General features: G+C 39.3%; 1 protein-coding gene across 1 annotated transcript; it reads right to left on the minus strand.

The window, feature by feature from the left end:
• Positions 1–668: 668 nt before the first annotated feature.
• RWDD3 (RWD domain containing 3) lies at positions 669–11,785 on the minus strand. Its single transcript, XM_069022687.1, has 4 exons — positions 11,694–11,785; positions 5,754–6,232; positions 4,926–5,041; positions 669–4,827 (listed from the first exon to the last, which is right to left on the minus strand). The coding sequence occupies exons 1-4, from the start codon at positions 11,776–11,778 to the stop codon at positions 4,713–4,715; spliced, it is 795 nt and encodes a 264-aa protein (XP_068878788.1). The 5' UTR covers positions 11,779–11,785; the 3' UTR covers positions 669–4,712.
• Between the last annotated feature and the right edge of the window lie 2,820 nt (positions 11,786–14,605).

The raw sequence follows: 14,605 nt of genomic DNA on the forward strand, positions 1-14,605 counted from the left end.
CACAATCAGCTATGTTCTAAAATAGGATACAAACAGATTACTGGTATCACATTACGAAACACAAAGAAAATTTTAAAGTGCGGCAGTTGCTACCTTATTAGCATAAAATTAAAGCATCTGAGTACATAATTAACTCAAAACATTAAGGGATTCATCTTTAGAGTCCAAAGAATTCCTTAAATTAATGTCTTTTAGGCAAATTTTTCTGTCACCCTGAAGAGTTCTCTTCACTGAAGGTTAATACTTTGAAGTTAGACAACACTAATATAAAAGCCAATACATGAACATAGCACAGAACAACAGCTGCAAAATGCTATCAGCATATTTATATTCCAAGTTCCATTTATGTCTATAATTAAGAATATAAGCAATCATAACTCTTGCATAAGATAACAAAAAATTAAGTATACATACAAAATACAAAACCATAACAGAGTGCTGCATGTGTTACACACAAAAAGACAGGATGATAATGCTTAGTACTACTGTAAGATATATTAAAGTTGATTCCAGCAATTGCACTATTTCATAATATAAGCAATTTCAGTCTCAAACTCTGGCAGAAACACAGTGAGTGCAACATTTCATTATCTTATTTCAAATATACTATAGCATGATTAGGTTCATATTTTCACAGATACAGCTGAAAAACTCAAGGGACACTGGGCTTTAAATCATCCATATGCAGGGTTTATTAAACTATTTTTAAAAGAAACAACATAAACAAAGTATTTTTTCCACTATGACGTTTCTTAAGGTTCATTACAGTACTTCTGCATATAATTCATACTAATCTCCGTGGGTTTGGTGGGTCATTCACATCAGAAGTAAGAGACAAATAATCTTATTATAGGAAAATGAGATGTAACTACAAAACCACAAAAATCAGCCTTATTCACAAAACAACCAAATCTACTTTCAGTTATTTTTAATTGATTATGTCAAGGATTTTCATATATGACTTCCTACAGTGTCTTGTCCTCCAACACCAAATAACAAATTCGGGAGTAGAGGGGGGAGGAATTAATGAGACTGAATAAGTATGAAAAACAGGTAAATCCCCAATATTGATGTCCCCCATTTTTTCCCTTCTCTGGATCTTTCTTGTTTCCTTAACCCATTTTTTATTTTGTTCACACTTAATAAGCCAAGGTATTCAAAAAGACCAATCAAACCTCAGTTTTGTCCTAAAAAACTTGATTCTTCAAGTTGTCAGTCCTATGGCAACATCTTTCCTTTTAGCCTGATTTTTAAAGGAAACTAGGGTTATACATCTTTGCTGTCCATACAGAAGTAAGCATATTTACACTACAAAGTTTTCCTAGAACTTTTGAATTTAAGTCACTTCAATTAAAGTGAGAGGTTAACAAGCTGAAAGAAACCAAGTACCTACAACTTTGATGAAGAAGTTAACAGGTGGGAAAATGCTATTCATATTTTAAAGATTTATGCAAGCAATAATCAATTTATGCACAATTAATACCAGGCACTGGGAAAGCCACGTGGGAGAACACCATCAGGAATGTATCTCTGGCAGGGAAGGCTTCATGTGTGCTATAGCTTAGAAATAGCAAGGCCACAGGAAACAAGGCTTTACTGACCATGCTGTTTGAAGAACTATTTATAACACAATATCCACAAGAAAGCTAGCTTCTAATTTGTTAAATCATCTTTAATTTGTGGATTTCTTCTTCCTTTCAACTGAATTGTCAGATTCTGATAGTTACATACACTTCACTAACATTTTAGACACTGATATGCATTTTTCTCCCTGCGTCTTATTCTTCTGTATCTGTGCATTTTGTTCCTGCGTGTGCTTCAATTCCCTTGGAAGGCAGAACATGCACCACAGGACCCATTTTGATGACTTTTGTGCCCCAGAGGCTTGTAGGCTAGCTCATCTCTTTTTACAATGAATGCAAACAAACCATCAGTTAAGAGACAGCTGCAACATCCTTCCAAAAGAACAGCCTTTAAAAATATTGTTTACTTGTCTGAACAGAAGATATCCTCCTACCCTTCAAAGTAAGTGACTGATTGATAGGTAGGAAAAGCACTTGCTTTAACAGAATCAGACTGACATCAGTTTTCATGTACTCTGCTGTCTGAACAGTACCAAGCTGATCAGATTTGTAATTCTCCTGAAGCACATCAAACCAAGCTAAAAAACTGTACTCCTTTCCCACACTGAACTTGTGGATTTGTCCAGTGTAAGCTAGTGAATAACAAATTCAACTATGGTAAAAATCCATTGTATAAAATGCATTTTCCAACTCCTGAAACACAGAAATCATCTAGCTTCTTACAACAACTTCATTTGGCAGGAGGATGAGTAAATGATCAGGAGAGAGCTGCAACTTACCCAATTGGCACTTTTTCTTTTCAGCTGGCTGTTGCAGAATGCCAGCTCTGACCAAACAGTTGACTAAAAGGCATCAGGCAATAAAACTCAAAAAAATACATGGGTTTATATTCAAGTGCAACTGGCAATCACTGATGGCCACAAATGGCTTTTCTAGTAGGCAGGAAAACTTTAGTAAGCCTGCATCTAATCTTGCAAGAAAGATGATTACAACAACTTCTCAATTATTTTTGAAGTCCCATGCAATTTGAGATCACATGAGTAGGTATGCCATTCAACCTGATTCCTAAAATCAACGGACTTACAATGCATCTGGCAAAATCTGACAACATTTAGTTTTGCAGAGAGATACTGATTATGTTTTCTTATGCTGTACATGCATAGGCCTTTTCTTGAGTTTGATACTTGTCAGATCTGTCACACAGTATGAGGAGAGAGCCTCTGAAGCTTTTCAAAACTTTATACTGCACTGACACACAATTTTTCAACAGATATTTTACCTGAGAACAGTTTGATTCTGGAAACTGTAATTTAAAATACATGTTATTTTAATATTTTAAAGATACTTGCATTTTGTTCTTCCTTATAAAAGCAAGAATTCATCTTCACATACACTTAAAATGACAGAAAATTAGATTTCCTGTCTCTCAGGAAGCCATTTCAAAATAATATATAACAGATTTGTAAAACCTGTTCAACCCAGTCTGTTTTCTACTGTGCCTGAAGTACTGTATGTGATAAACATGAAAGACTCATTAAGAAGAACTTTGCTACTATCTCATTAAATTAGCATCAGTCCCTAAAATAGCATGCAGCATACATATTTTAGACACTCTTTATTAGGAAAATTACCAAACTCCTGAAAAACTTCAGAAACTTTCAAACAATCTACAACCCTTTATGCATCTGTTATCTCAAACAGTGAAACATAAAATCTTCCTAGTCTGCTTTAGTTGCTTTTCTAGAATATATAAAGAAAGAGGTATGATCTCATGGTCTGAGTATGAAACAGGAAATCAGATCTTACATAATGATTAGCCAAACCGCACTTTCGGAACTAAACAAATTGCACTGGTCTTCCCCCAGCAGAATGGAAATAAATTAGTTTATACTGAATTGATCAAATCTTTAATTAACACAGAATACATGAGACATTTGGCTTCTGGGATTGAATTTTAGAGAGCAGTAAAGCACATGTTTAGCTACATGCTAAAACCAACTGAAGTAGCAAATGGCAGGGCTAAGTTACTAAGAAACTCATGACTGCAAGATTTTTATTACTGATATAATTTATCTAGTCTTGCTACAGAATGGCTTCAGGTAAAATAAAAACCAAGGGATACACATTAATAATCCTCAGAAATAAGTATCCAATTCTCCCTAGGTAAACAGAACTTGCACAACTTGCACAATTTATAAAATTATGCGTATAATTTGTAACACTATACAGATGTAAAACACAGACTACTGATAAAAAAAGAATATGTAAGTTGGTCAAGGCCAGTGACCAATTCAAAAAACCCAAACAAACCAACCTTGACAGAATTCTTGAAAAACAGAAGACTGAAGTCTGTATATAAACTGCTCCAACAGTTTAATTGAATCAAGATATCTAAAGCTGCACAGACAGTAAAACCAGATAAAGTGTAAAAAGACATCTGTAAACTATCAAAGAAATATTACAACTGGCTTTAACTCAGCTTTTAATCAATTTAAATCCTCCATGTGGGTGTTTTTATGCATTTTAAAATAAAAACTAATATTCAAAAAGATACTTCTAAGTTTTTTCAGGCCCCAAGTGACATGAGCTTTTTCTTCAAATCAACCATCTAGCATTTACAGTCAATTAAATGGAGAATGAAAAATTAGCAGATGAACTCTTAAGGGATATTAAGTGTACGCTGTCCTCACGTATTCAAATCTGTGTTTGCTATGTTTCTTTATAGAAATATCTTCATATAATCTTCCAAAGCAAAATTAATCATGCTTTCCAGCAGGCCATTATCAATAAACTCTACCAGGAGAGAGAAGGAACAAAACATTGAAAAACAGGGACTGCAAAACAGAGTCTGACTAGAAGACTATGTTTTTAACATTATTTCTTCCCAATCTCTCATGCTTGCCATGCAATTATCACAATCAATATCACAATGGTTGGAAAAAGCTATTAATACATAAATGCCAAAAAAATTATCAGTTCTTAATGTGCCTTCTTCTTGCAAAAGGATGACTACTACTGGTATTTTTTGCAGAAACGCTTCAACATTGTTTGCCACAAGTCCTTTCATCTTCCATCAGCATCTGCAGTCAACTACTGCTTTGGTCAAAGGTCCAGTGTTTTCTTTTAATTTTATTTAAAGAGAGGAGGGACAAACTCAGAGAAAAGAGTTTTAAGTCCTGCAGCTTCAAATTCCTTTTGTAGCTCCTCCAGTGCTGAATATTCTTTGATTTCGAATGTCTGAAACCTACATTGTGAAAGAGAAAGTCATGAATATACCTAGATTTGTCAGAATGTAATTATCAATTCTGTTACTTTTCTATACACAACAGTACTAAATTATACCTTTTATGCTCTGACTGTATTTCTGTCTCACACAGTACACTCATCATTTTCTCTTTGCATTTCTTTCCACCTGAGTCCACATCTACCTTAGAAGTTTTCTGAAGAATCAAATACTCCTAAAAGACAAAAAAAATCCCAAAATATTATATGCCACCTAGTATTTTCGAAGTTTAGTAAAATGAAAAAGCCCATTGAAAACATAGACTTTTTTTTCAGAACATAGCAATCAAACTTTGAAGGTGCCCATCCCAAAAAGTGCATGACTGCCTCTATTCATCAGTTTTAAGTTAAGTGCATGCCAAACTGATTTAGAGAACATGATTAGAAAAGCCAAAACATTCTCCTCCAACATCACCACCAAAACCGACCTAATGCAGTGGGAGGTCAAATATACAGGCAAAAATTTCAAAGCCCAGGCATGCAGTAGCAGCACCATGTGGTTTAAGACAAGGAAAGAGACAGTTAGCAATGAGTTAGAAGTATGTCTGTTATTAATTTCTCACCAAAAATTTTTCAACTTTCTGGGGCATTTGGGAAATACAGGAAATTGAATCTAGGCATATTAAGGTCAGGAAACAAAGGGATACAGGGTATAATTACAGTGGGAAGCAATGCAATACAGGCCACAGGTGTACAGGCACCACTGTAGACAGAACAGAATACCTTCTTTTTTTTAAATACAGAATAAAGTTGCTGGGCCTTCCTACTCTGATAATGATCAATTTGTTTCCAAAATTGTTAATCTTAGAAAAACACACACAAAATATTCAGACACGGAGGTTTCAGTGGTAAATCAATAGAACTAGTCAACATTCATTGCTCCTGCACCTTAATGCTGCTCCTGTCACCCTGAAGAAGAATCAATATTATCTTGCCCATGAACATCAGTCTTCCAGTCAGCCTTAGATTTGAAGCCCATTTTTCCACAGTTTTCACATATTTTGCCTTTGCTCTCATGTGATCTAAATGCAAAAGGAGCATCCAGATACCATCTTCTGTTCCTTTTGACAAAGCAGTTTTTTCATTGCAAACTGTTGCTGATTGCTTAATGACATCTTTAAGATGCTGCTGTACCCAAAGAATCAGATCGTGCACCATGGGTTCAGAAAGATGCTTCTTTGCTTGTTCAAGTAATTTATCTTTCACATCCATGCATTGGGCCCTTGTAAGCTGGTCTGAGTTAACAGAAATATCCGGTAGAGTTGATGGGTAATTGACTGGTAAATGAAATAACAGATTTAAAAGTACATCTGTATCCAGCAGTTCTTTCACACTGATTTGAATTCTAAATGAGATTCCATGTGTTTCTGGAAAACATAAAAAAAAAAATAAACATTAATAGTTTGCTTGAAGTTGAAATATATATATATCATTAAATCATGTTATTTTCTTTAACAATTCAACACAAATAACTGCCATTTCCTCTAAAATAAAAGGAGGTGATTTTTTTTGCAGGGTGGGGGCTTGCAACCAATGGCTCAAGCTATACCTGCAGGGAATCCTGAAATGAAACACTTCTGTAGCATAGTAGAAAGAAAGTTATTAACACATTCTAAAAAGCATTCACACCTTTTGGTTCTTTCAAAGTCTAGACAAGCCAGTAATACAGAATTGTCTCTCTCAAACACATAACTCAGCTTCTACAACTCAACAGCAAAAGCAAGGACAACTGAAAATAGAGATTCTGCTGGATGGACTCAGCACCTAAAGCACCTAAAGCTCCTAAAGAAATCTGTAAGACTTCTAACATCAATACTAATGCAAGGCAAACAGACTTGCACGGGGTATTTTTTAAGACAATCATTCAAAAGCAGTTCCACACTAAGGAGAGACTTGGAAAGAAAGAAGTCAGATTCTTTGTCCCCTACAACTTGCAGAGAAAATATGGTTAAATCTTTTCTGCCAACTCCTCTACAACAGTTGCACTGACATAAGGAAAATATCTCTGTTGGACACCTGACCCTAGATACCACATATATAAATATGCATGTACTCATATTAATATATGTTCATATATCTTCATATCTGCTCAAAATATGTTGCAGGTCTACTTAAGAATAGAATTATTTTCAGAGTGAAAAGGATACACACAGTATGCAGCAGGGAAAGCTAAAAACAACATCATCCTGATAAATCATATAATCAAAGGTGCTTAATATGAAAGTTATGTACAGTAATTCATGAAATAAAACCTTCTAAACTAAAAGTTTCACACAAAAACAATACAAAACTTGACAAAGTGAAAAGCGGGGACAAAGACCTAACCTACTTTTGCTCCTCTGCCATGAAGTAAGAGCATATCAATCAGATAAAAGATGATCTTCTTCAGATGTTCTCTGCTTCACCCCTTTGATGCATTCTAAACACTTCACCCCTTTTCTTTCAAAAATTGCTAAAATGTCAGGTTGATTCAGTCTACGAGGGCAGGAGAAGCCAGATTTGAAAGGCAGATTAGAGAAGAGCTGAGTTTCAGAGCAGGTCTTTTGAAGTGACTTGTGCTCTTCCCCCCCTACCTTACCTTTACCTTCCTTTACACGGCAGTCAGTTGAATAATGTTTGATTAGTATTGCTGATGCCACTAACCAACTTCTCACAGTGCCCTCTGTGATTTTATATTTCAAATCTACTAAAAAAGTGAAAGAACCTAAAAGTGACTTGGACAGACAGAAGCACTTTAGAGAGCTATCCAAGGGCTTGTTTCCAAACCTCCTTCCTGGGTCATACAAAGAACTCTCAAGGTCAGAGAAGCCACAAAGTAAAATCAGAAAACCCTCCAAGCCCAATAATCAAATTCTATCAGTACCATGAAGAAGCCTTCAAACATCTACATCACTACCTAAGAGTCAAATCCAGTGGTGAAAGCAGTAGATGCAGATCCATTGAATCCAATGAAGTCACACCCAACCATGACTGTCCTTATGGGCACCATATGTTAAAAGAGTCGCTTCCTGTCAACAGGAGTTTGTCTTCAAGCCTCCAAGACCCTATCAAAGGTTCCAGACTACTTTTAGGGCAAATGTATTCCTCAGAAAAACACCAGCCTTGGAAGAGACCCTTGCAAGTGGTCAGCAGCTACAGAGGAGGACCTCAAACCTTCCCATTTCAATCTCTGTCTTCTGCTGTCCTGACAAATGTCTCCTCCTGGGCCCCAGCAGTGGTAGCTCCTCTGCCATTACGCCGGGCTCAGCACACATAACCACAGACACAGGCAGAAAAGCCTGCCCTGTGCATCCTGGAGCCCCGGGCACCCTTCTGGCCACCACAGAGGTGTCTGCACACACAAGCACTGCACCAGACAAAGTGCTGCTACCCCATGCCCTTCAGCTGCCCCCTCTCAGGGCAGCCCCACCAGGTACAGAGCCAGCTGGCATCTGGCTGAACGGGACGAGCATTATTGTACTTCTCCCTGTGAATCACTTTATTTTAAACTATGTCATCAAGAGATTTGAAAATGCACAGGCTATATAAATTGAAAAATACTACTCTATTGCCAGCTTAATTACAGTGACAGAAAAACATGTTACCTTTCCGATAAGCCTCCTAAGATTTTTCCACTAGCTTGTCACAACAGATCTCACCACAGCTCAGAAGTAACAGAGGGATAGAGGCCAACCCTGCCCCTTTGACAGGAGCCTCCTGCTGCAGTGATCTTATACTTAAGCCTGCAAAAATCTCACACCTTTCCTTGTGATGAACTAATCTGAAGGAAGCAGAACAGCCTCGCATCCCAAGGTGTATCACCCTGAGCCATCGGGTAAAGCCCAGCCGTGCTCATTTACATCTGCTTCAGACTTACTTTTAAAAAGAACAATCAGTTCAAAACCTTTGCAGGGCTACAGCATCTAAAGTTTATTTAAACCTTGCAGCATCCCTTTTCTGCACCCGTGCTGCAGACACTGGCAGAACAAAGAGCAAACCACCGGCACCCTGCGCAACCTGGCTCCAAAGAAATATTTCCTTTGTTTGCACATGCTACAAGGGCCGAGTTGTCTTCACAGCAACACAGCAATTATTTCTGAAATAAAAGGTTGGGTATGACTGTTCTGCTCGCATTTAATGTGCTAATCAGACTAAACTCAATACATTTTAACTCATTTTCCCCCATAGCTGCATGCTTATCAGTATATTTAGCTCTAGCATACTTCAGATTTTTTCTTATGTTCCATGTCAACCAGACAGATATCCCCCTCCTCTCCTGCCCAAAGGCATTTTATGCAACACATGCAGTCTATTTTTAAATTCAGAAAATGGCACCTACTAACGTACAAGCTTAGAATATCTAAATATACTTTTATAGCAAGCTTGGTGAACAGACCAAAAGAGAACAGATTAACAACTAAATTACGGATTTCTATCTGTAACACTAATCTTTGCAAATAGATATGTAAGGTAAAAAAGATATGCTATAATTAGTTTATTTAAATTCATCCACACATTGGTTTTGATAAAAACACATTTTGCATTCTGAATACTTCACTGTTGAATTCCAAAAAGCCAAAGTTTTTACCATACCAAGAGACCTGTAAAAGCATTCTCTTACATTCCTCAACACCATGAATCCCCAATGGCCTGCTTTTTGATCCCATGGATCTACACACAAATTACTCTTAATGTCTTAGAGATTGTATAACATAACAGTCTTCCTGGAAGTTATGTCTGTGCACCGTTTGTCAATGACAATTTACATGGTTTGAAGAGATAAGGAAATGTAAGCTAATGACTAAAGCAAAAGTTAATTGTATACTAGAGGATTCTGCAATTCCAACAAGTAAATTCCAAGAGGAAGAAAAATACCAGTAATCATTGTTGTAAATAATCTTTTCAATTCCAGCAGAAAATTATGTAAATCCATCAAATATACCTGATCCTAACGTATCATGAACACAGCCTGGTTAAGGGCCTTCCAAGGTCACATAACATTAATATAAATAAAATAGCCTGTTCCTATTGTGTACTTGTGACACCTCATTTTATGTACAGGAAAGTTTCTAAACGTCTTACATTCTGGCAACTTATAAACACAAAATCATTTTTCCATATATGAAGCACAGAGAAGAATGTGCCTATATTTCTCAACAGATTTGGAGGAACAGACGTGTATATGCAATGTTCAGATACGCTCACATTTTTTAAAATTAACATCTGATAAGCCTGGATACTGTTTTTTTAAACTATGCCCAAAATTAACATTCTTGAACTTTTTCACTCAAAAATAAAGCTCAGTTGAAACATTTCATCAATCATATTTTAAAGATACAACCCTAAATACCAATTTTTAAGAAAAAAAAGGCAGAATAACATGCCTTGTTATTCCATGTTATAACATGCTATTCCATGTTATTCCATGTTATTCCATGTTAAAACGTGCCAATGTGTCAAGCTTATTTCTAACATGCCTGCACTGGAACAGGCGGTGCATCATGCATATTGAGATACAAAATTCTGGTTTTAGATTACTGTGATTAATTGTGCTCCCTGCAGACACTAATGTCTTCATCCAACCTCTCCCCTCAAGCACAGTCACCTACAACAGGAACAACTGCCCAGGACAATAACCAGATATTCCGAATATCTCCAGTGAGGGAGACTGCACAGGCTCTCTTGGCAACCTCCAGCACTCAGTTACCCGCACAGTAAAAACGTGTTTCCTTATCAATCCCAGTTCTTTAGGGCTCAATACATACACGTGCAGACAAAATCTGACACCAGACCACTACATCCATCTTTAGCAGCATTCCCCAGGACTTCACTGCAGTCCAACCTGCAGGAAGCTCTCCCTGTCCATCACTCTGGTGGGGAGCAGCCCTCTGCAACAGCTCCCAGGACACTGGGGACCTGTGATACAGAATATAGGCATATTCTGTGTGCATATGTGTATGTGTATCTCTCCCCAACAAATACATAAGAGTTGTCACATCTGTGGTAGGCACTAAGCAAAATTTACTAATTGTCTGCATCTGAACAGACACCAACACTTGCATATTCAGCCTGACAGTAGCTGCTATTATACACTGGAACTATTAAGATTCATTCTTCCTTGCTGAAGGGGCATCTTCACAGCAGTGTACAGTGCAGACTGATAAAATCCATCTCTTAATACTACGTTCTGATCAGTGCCCACCAAGACTGGTGCAAAAACCATGGAGGAGTCCAGGCTTCCTGCATTCCTTGCCTACATCATCCAGCAGATGATGGGGGCAAGTACTACCAACCTGATCATTCCACCCACAGCAGACACATCAGCCTCGGTACCCTGTAAAACCTACAGCCGTACACATCTTGCTGAAGCAGGAGAACATCTGGCACGTCACAGTGCCCAGGTGGTCACCTTACCCCAGAAAAATAGAGAGATGACCCAACGCTTCTCACTGCAACAGCTGTACTCTTAGTCAGTCTTACCGGATAAATACCTGGTCTTCTTAACGCGTACAAGGTTCGCCTGCTTGTTTACCTAGAGGGCAGCCACCCGTTCTCAGGCTGCCCCTCGCTTGCCCCCAGGGCCTGCAGGGCACTGAGAAGATCCCTAACTATAACCGAGCAGGGCCCGCTGGGCTCCGTGTCCCAAGCGAGGCCGGCGGCACAGACACCCGGCGGGGCAGGGACACGCGACAAGCGACAGCAGCGAGGGACTGAGCCCGTGCTGCCCCGGGGGCTGAGCCCCGCCGTGAGAGGCCACGGAGCGCTTCCTCCCGAGGCTCTGCCGGGCCGAGCCGCGGCGCGGGGCAGCGGGAGAGCCCGGGCTGGGGGCAGAGAGCGCGGCCGCGTCACCTGAGGCCGCCAGCACCTCGCAGGCGCCCGGCTCGCAGTAGATGGCGGCGAGCGCCGACAGCTCCTCCCGCGCCAGCTCCGACATGGCCGCCAGCGCGCCGCCGCGCCCCCTGCCGGCCGCGAGCCTGCACCATGGCCGCCAGGGGGCGCCGCCGCGCCGGCCCGCGCCACAGGGAGGAGAACAAAATGGCTGCTCGGCGGCGGCCGGGGCTCGCGCTATGTCCCTCTGTCCGTCCCTGTCCCCAGGAGCCCGCGCCCTGTCCCTCCCTCCATCCGTCCGGCCCTGTCCCGAGGAGCCCGCGCCCTGTCCCTTTGTCCCTCCCTCCCTCCGCCCCTGTCCCGAGGAGCCCGCGCCCTGTCCCTCCGTCCCTGCCCCGGGGTGCGGAGCGTTGTGCGACGATCGGACCCATAGTGAGGAAGAGCCGGGCTGCACGCGACCCACGGAGTTGCATTCGCACACACCCCTGCACAAAGAGTTACTAGAATATAAAATTATGTTTCTTATAATCAACTACTGTGACTTCGCAATCCTGTTACCAGCGCTCATACCGAGCTTGTGCACTGCCAACAGTACAATTAACTCCCAGGCAAAATCATTCCGTATCTTCCGTTATTACAAAAATCACTTTTAAAAGCAAGGGCTGGGGGGGTTACTTTTCAGGAGAGTATATCCTGCTACTTTTAAGCCCCTAACTTGTGTTGAAATAACAAGAACTGTGAGGGGGCTGAGCAGGGGAGGAGGGAGATGCTGGGAGAGAGCAGCACTACACTTGGCAGCTGTCAGAGAAGGCTGTGGTGGAAATTGGCCTTAGAAGTGTCTCCATTCTATTATTAAGAACTTCCTTGCCCCGGTCTTTCCCCCTTCTCCTCTGCTACTTTGCATATTCCATTTTACATGTTTAAATAAAAAAGTCGATGTAAATGTCTTGAATTGACACTATCACTAGACATGGAGGTCCCTATGAATAAGTTACTGCACTCTGACATTTGGAAGTCATCAAATGAGACAGTATAATGTCAGCTTGATATTTTTCACTCCATGAAAAGATCAGCTTCATGTCAAAGATCTAAATTCCATCTTAATGTAATAATTTTTCTTGTATTCACAGACAACTGAAAATGCTAAATATTTAAATTTGAAACTAACTTCTACAGTTACAATCTGGCCTTCATAGTCTATTATTATGAAATTGAAAGTCAAGATCTTATTTCCCCTCTTCCTTTTTTTTATTTCTTCAAGCATTGCAGTGTTTGATAGAATGTTAGCCATATTCTCTAAATGGATAGTTCCCCATCAACATGTGGCAAATAAAGTTTAAAAAGTCTCGCTTTTTAGAGTAAGCCTATATTAAACCAGCTCCAACATCCTGTCACAAAACGATTGTGCCACCACAATCCTCCACTTTGCCTGACAAGGCAAACAGAATGCAACCTTTCATACATAGGGAAGATTAGTCTTCCCAGCGTTATTTGCAAAAGCAGTATCCTTTGCCTTCCACTTACTATAATTACGGCCTTAATGAGGAACTGTTGTTTCAACAACCACCAGTGAATACATATAAAATGGTGCATTTAGACCGGTTTTTCCCTAACCTAACAAGCAAATCAGAGGAGTAGACAGACATTTGGAAAAGAGTTAATTTGGAACATCCATCTTATTCCTTTTACCATCATTTCCATGCCAGCCCCTTTGCCATCTCATTGATCGCAGCTGCAGGTGGTCCTAAAAACACACATTCCAGAAGGCATGAAAGGACCACTAGGAAGTCTAGATGTCACTGCAGCTGCCCATTTTGTGCTCACGAGACAGACACTAATGAGGAACCCATAACCACAGCAAAGGTGACGGCTGACCAGTGCAACACAAACCACCTCCGCCTTTTGGCACTGCTGCAGGACAGCTGCAATTCCCATATCTTCTGGTACCACAGTGTTGCCAGCTCTAATGCAGCCAGAATGGCATTCTTACCAGTCAGAACTGTTCTTACCTGAGTTAAATAGCACTGCTTTTTCAGAGGCCTGAGAAAGAAGCTACCATTTCTCTAATAACAACTGTAAGTGTTATTGCAGTGGTAGAAGTCTTACCCAAAGTGGCTTGTACAAAAATGGCAGAGAGAAACCAACAGGAAACCTGTAAAAATCTCTCCAAATAAACTAAGAGGCAAAAGCTTGAAGAAAACAGAAGGCTAAACAATCCCAGTAATTGTGTAAATACATGATAAAACATGGAATTATTTTTCCCCCAGTATTCTCAAGTACAGTTAGTGGAAAAGTTTTCTTTTTTCTTTTCTTATTTTCTTTTTCATTTTTCTCTGTCTTTTTTTACAGTTGAAATAAACTCATTTAACAAAAAGTTTACATTGCGAATTAAAGCTGCCAAAAGTTGCATTGTTTGCTGTAAAGTTAAATTTTCATGAGATTTTTCTTTTCAACTCTTAAAAATGAGATAACAAATTCTCACTGATATATTAAAAAAAAACCCTAATTTGAGGAAAAAACAAAGTGGAGGAAAAACCTTTTCTACTACTTTTCCATTACTTTTCTTTGTAAGTATTTTAGAAGCCAGTTTTTTCATGGATTTGTGATCTAGCTGTGCTTTTTAAAGGCACTTGCATTTATCCTCCATGCATCAAACTGCTCTAAGTCAATTCCCTGAGACACTTAATCTTTTGGTAGATGGAAACTCATTTTGAAAGTGTACTAATGATCAATTAAAGCATTAGCTATCTCTGCAGACAGGAGGTTTATGGGGTCATAGTCTTCAGAAGCTGGAGGCAAGAACAGCAGCATGTTAGCAAAATAGCTAAAACTTTCTGTAGTCACCACAAAATTGGCAAAACATTGGGAAAAAAAAATGACAGGTTGATTTTTTTTGCCATATTATGTAGAAAACAAATGTAATGGTTTCTATA

Source organism: Aphelocoma coerulescens, chromosome 8, assembly GCF_041296385.1.
Source record: "Aphelocoma coerulescens isolate FSJ_1873_10779 chromosome 8, UR_Acoe_1.0, whole genome shotgun sequence".
In the NCBI taxonomy this organism is placed as follows: Eukaryota; Metazoa; Chordata; class Aves; order Passeriformes; family Corvidae; genus Aphelocoma; species Aphelocoma coerulescens.

Bases quoted from the DNA above. Each gene is read 5' to 3' on its own strand.
- RWDD3 (XM_069022687.1), bottom strand. From the start codon at position 11,778: ATGTCGGAGCTGGCGCGGGAGGAGCTGTCGGCGCTCGCCGCCATCTAC. The intron at 6,233-11,693 runs GTGACGCGGCCG...TATGTTTTCCAG, and splicing joins CGAGGTGCTGGCGGCCTCAG to AAACACATGGAATCTCATTT. The intron at 4,828-4,925 runs GTATAATTTAGT...TTCACAATGTAG, and splicing joins ATACAGTCAGAGCATAAAAG to GTTTCAGACATTCGAAATCA.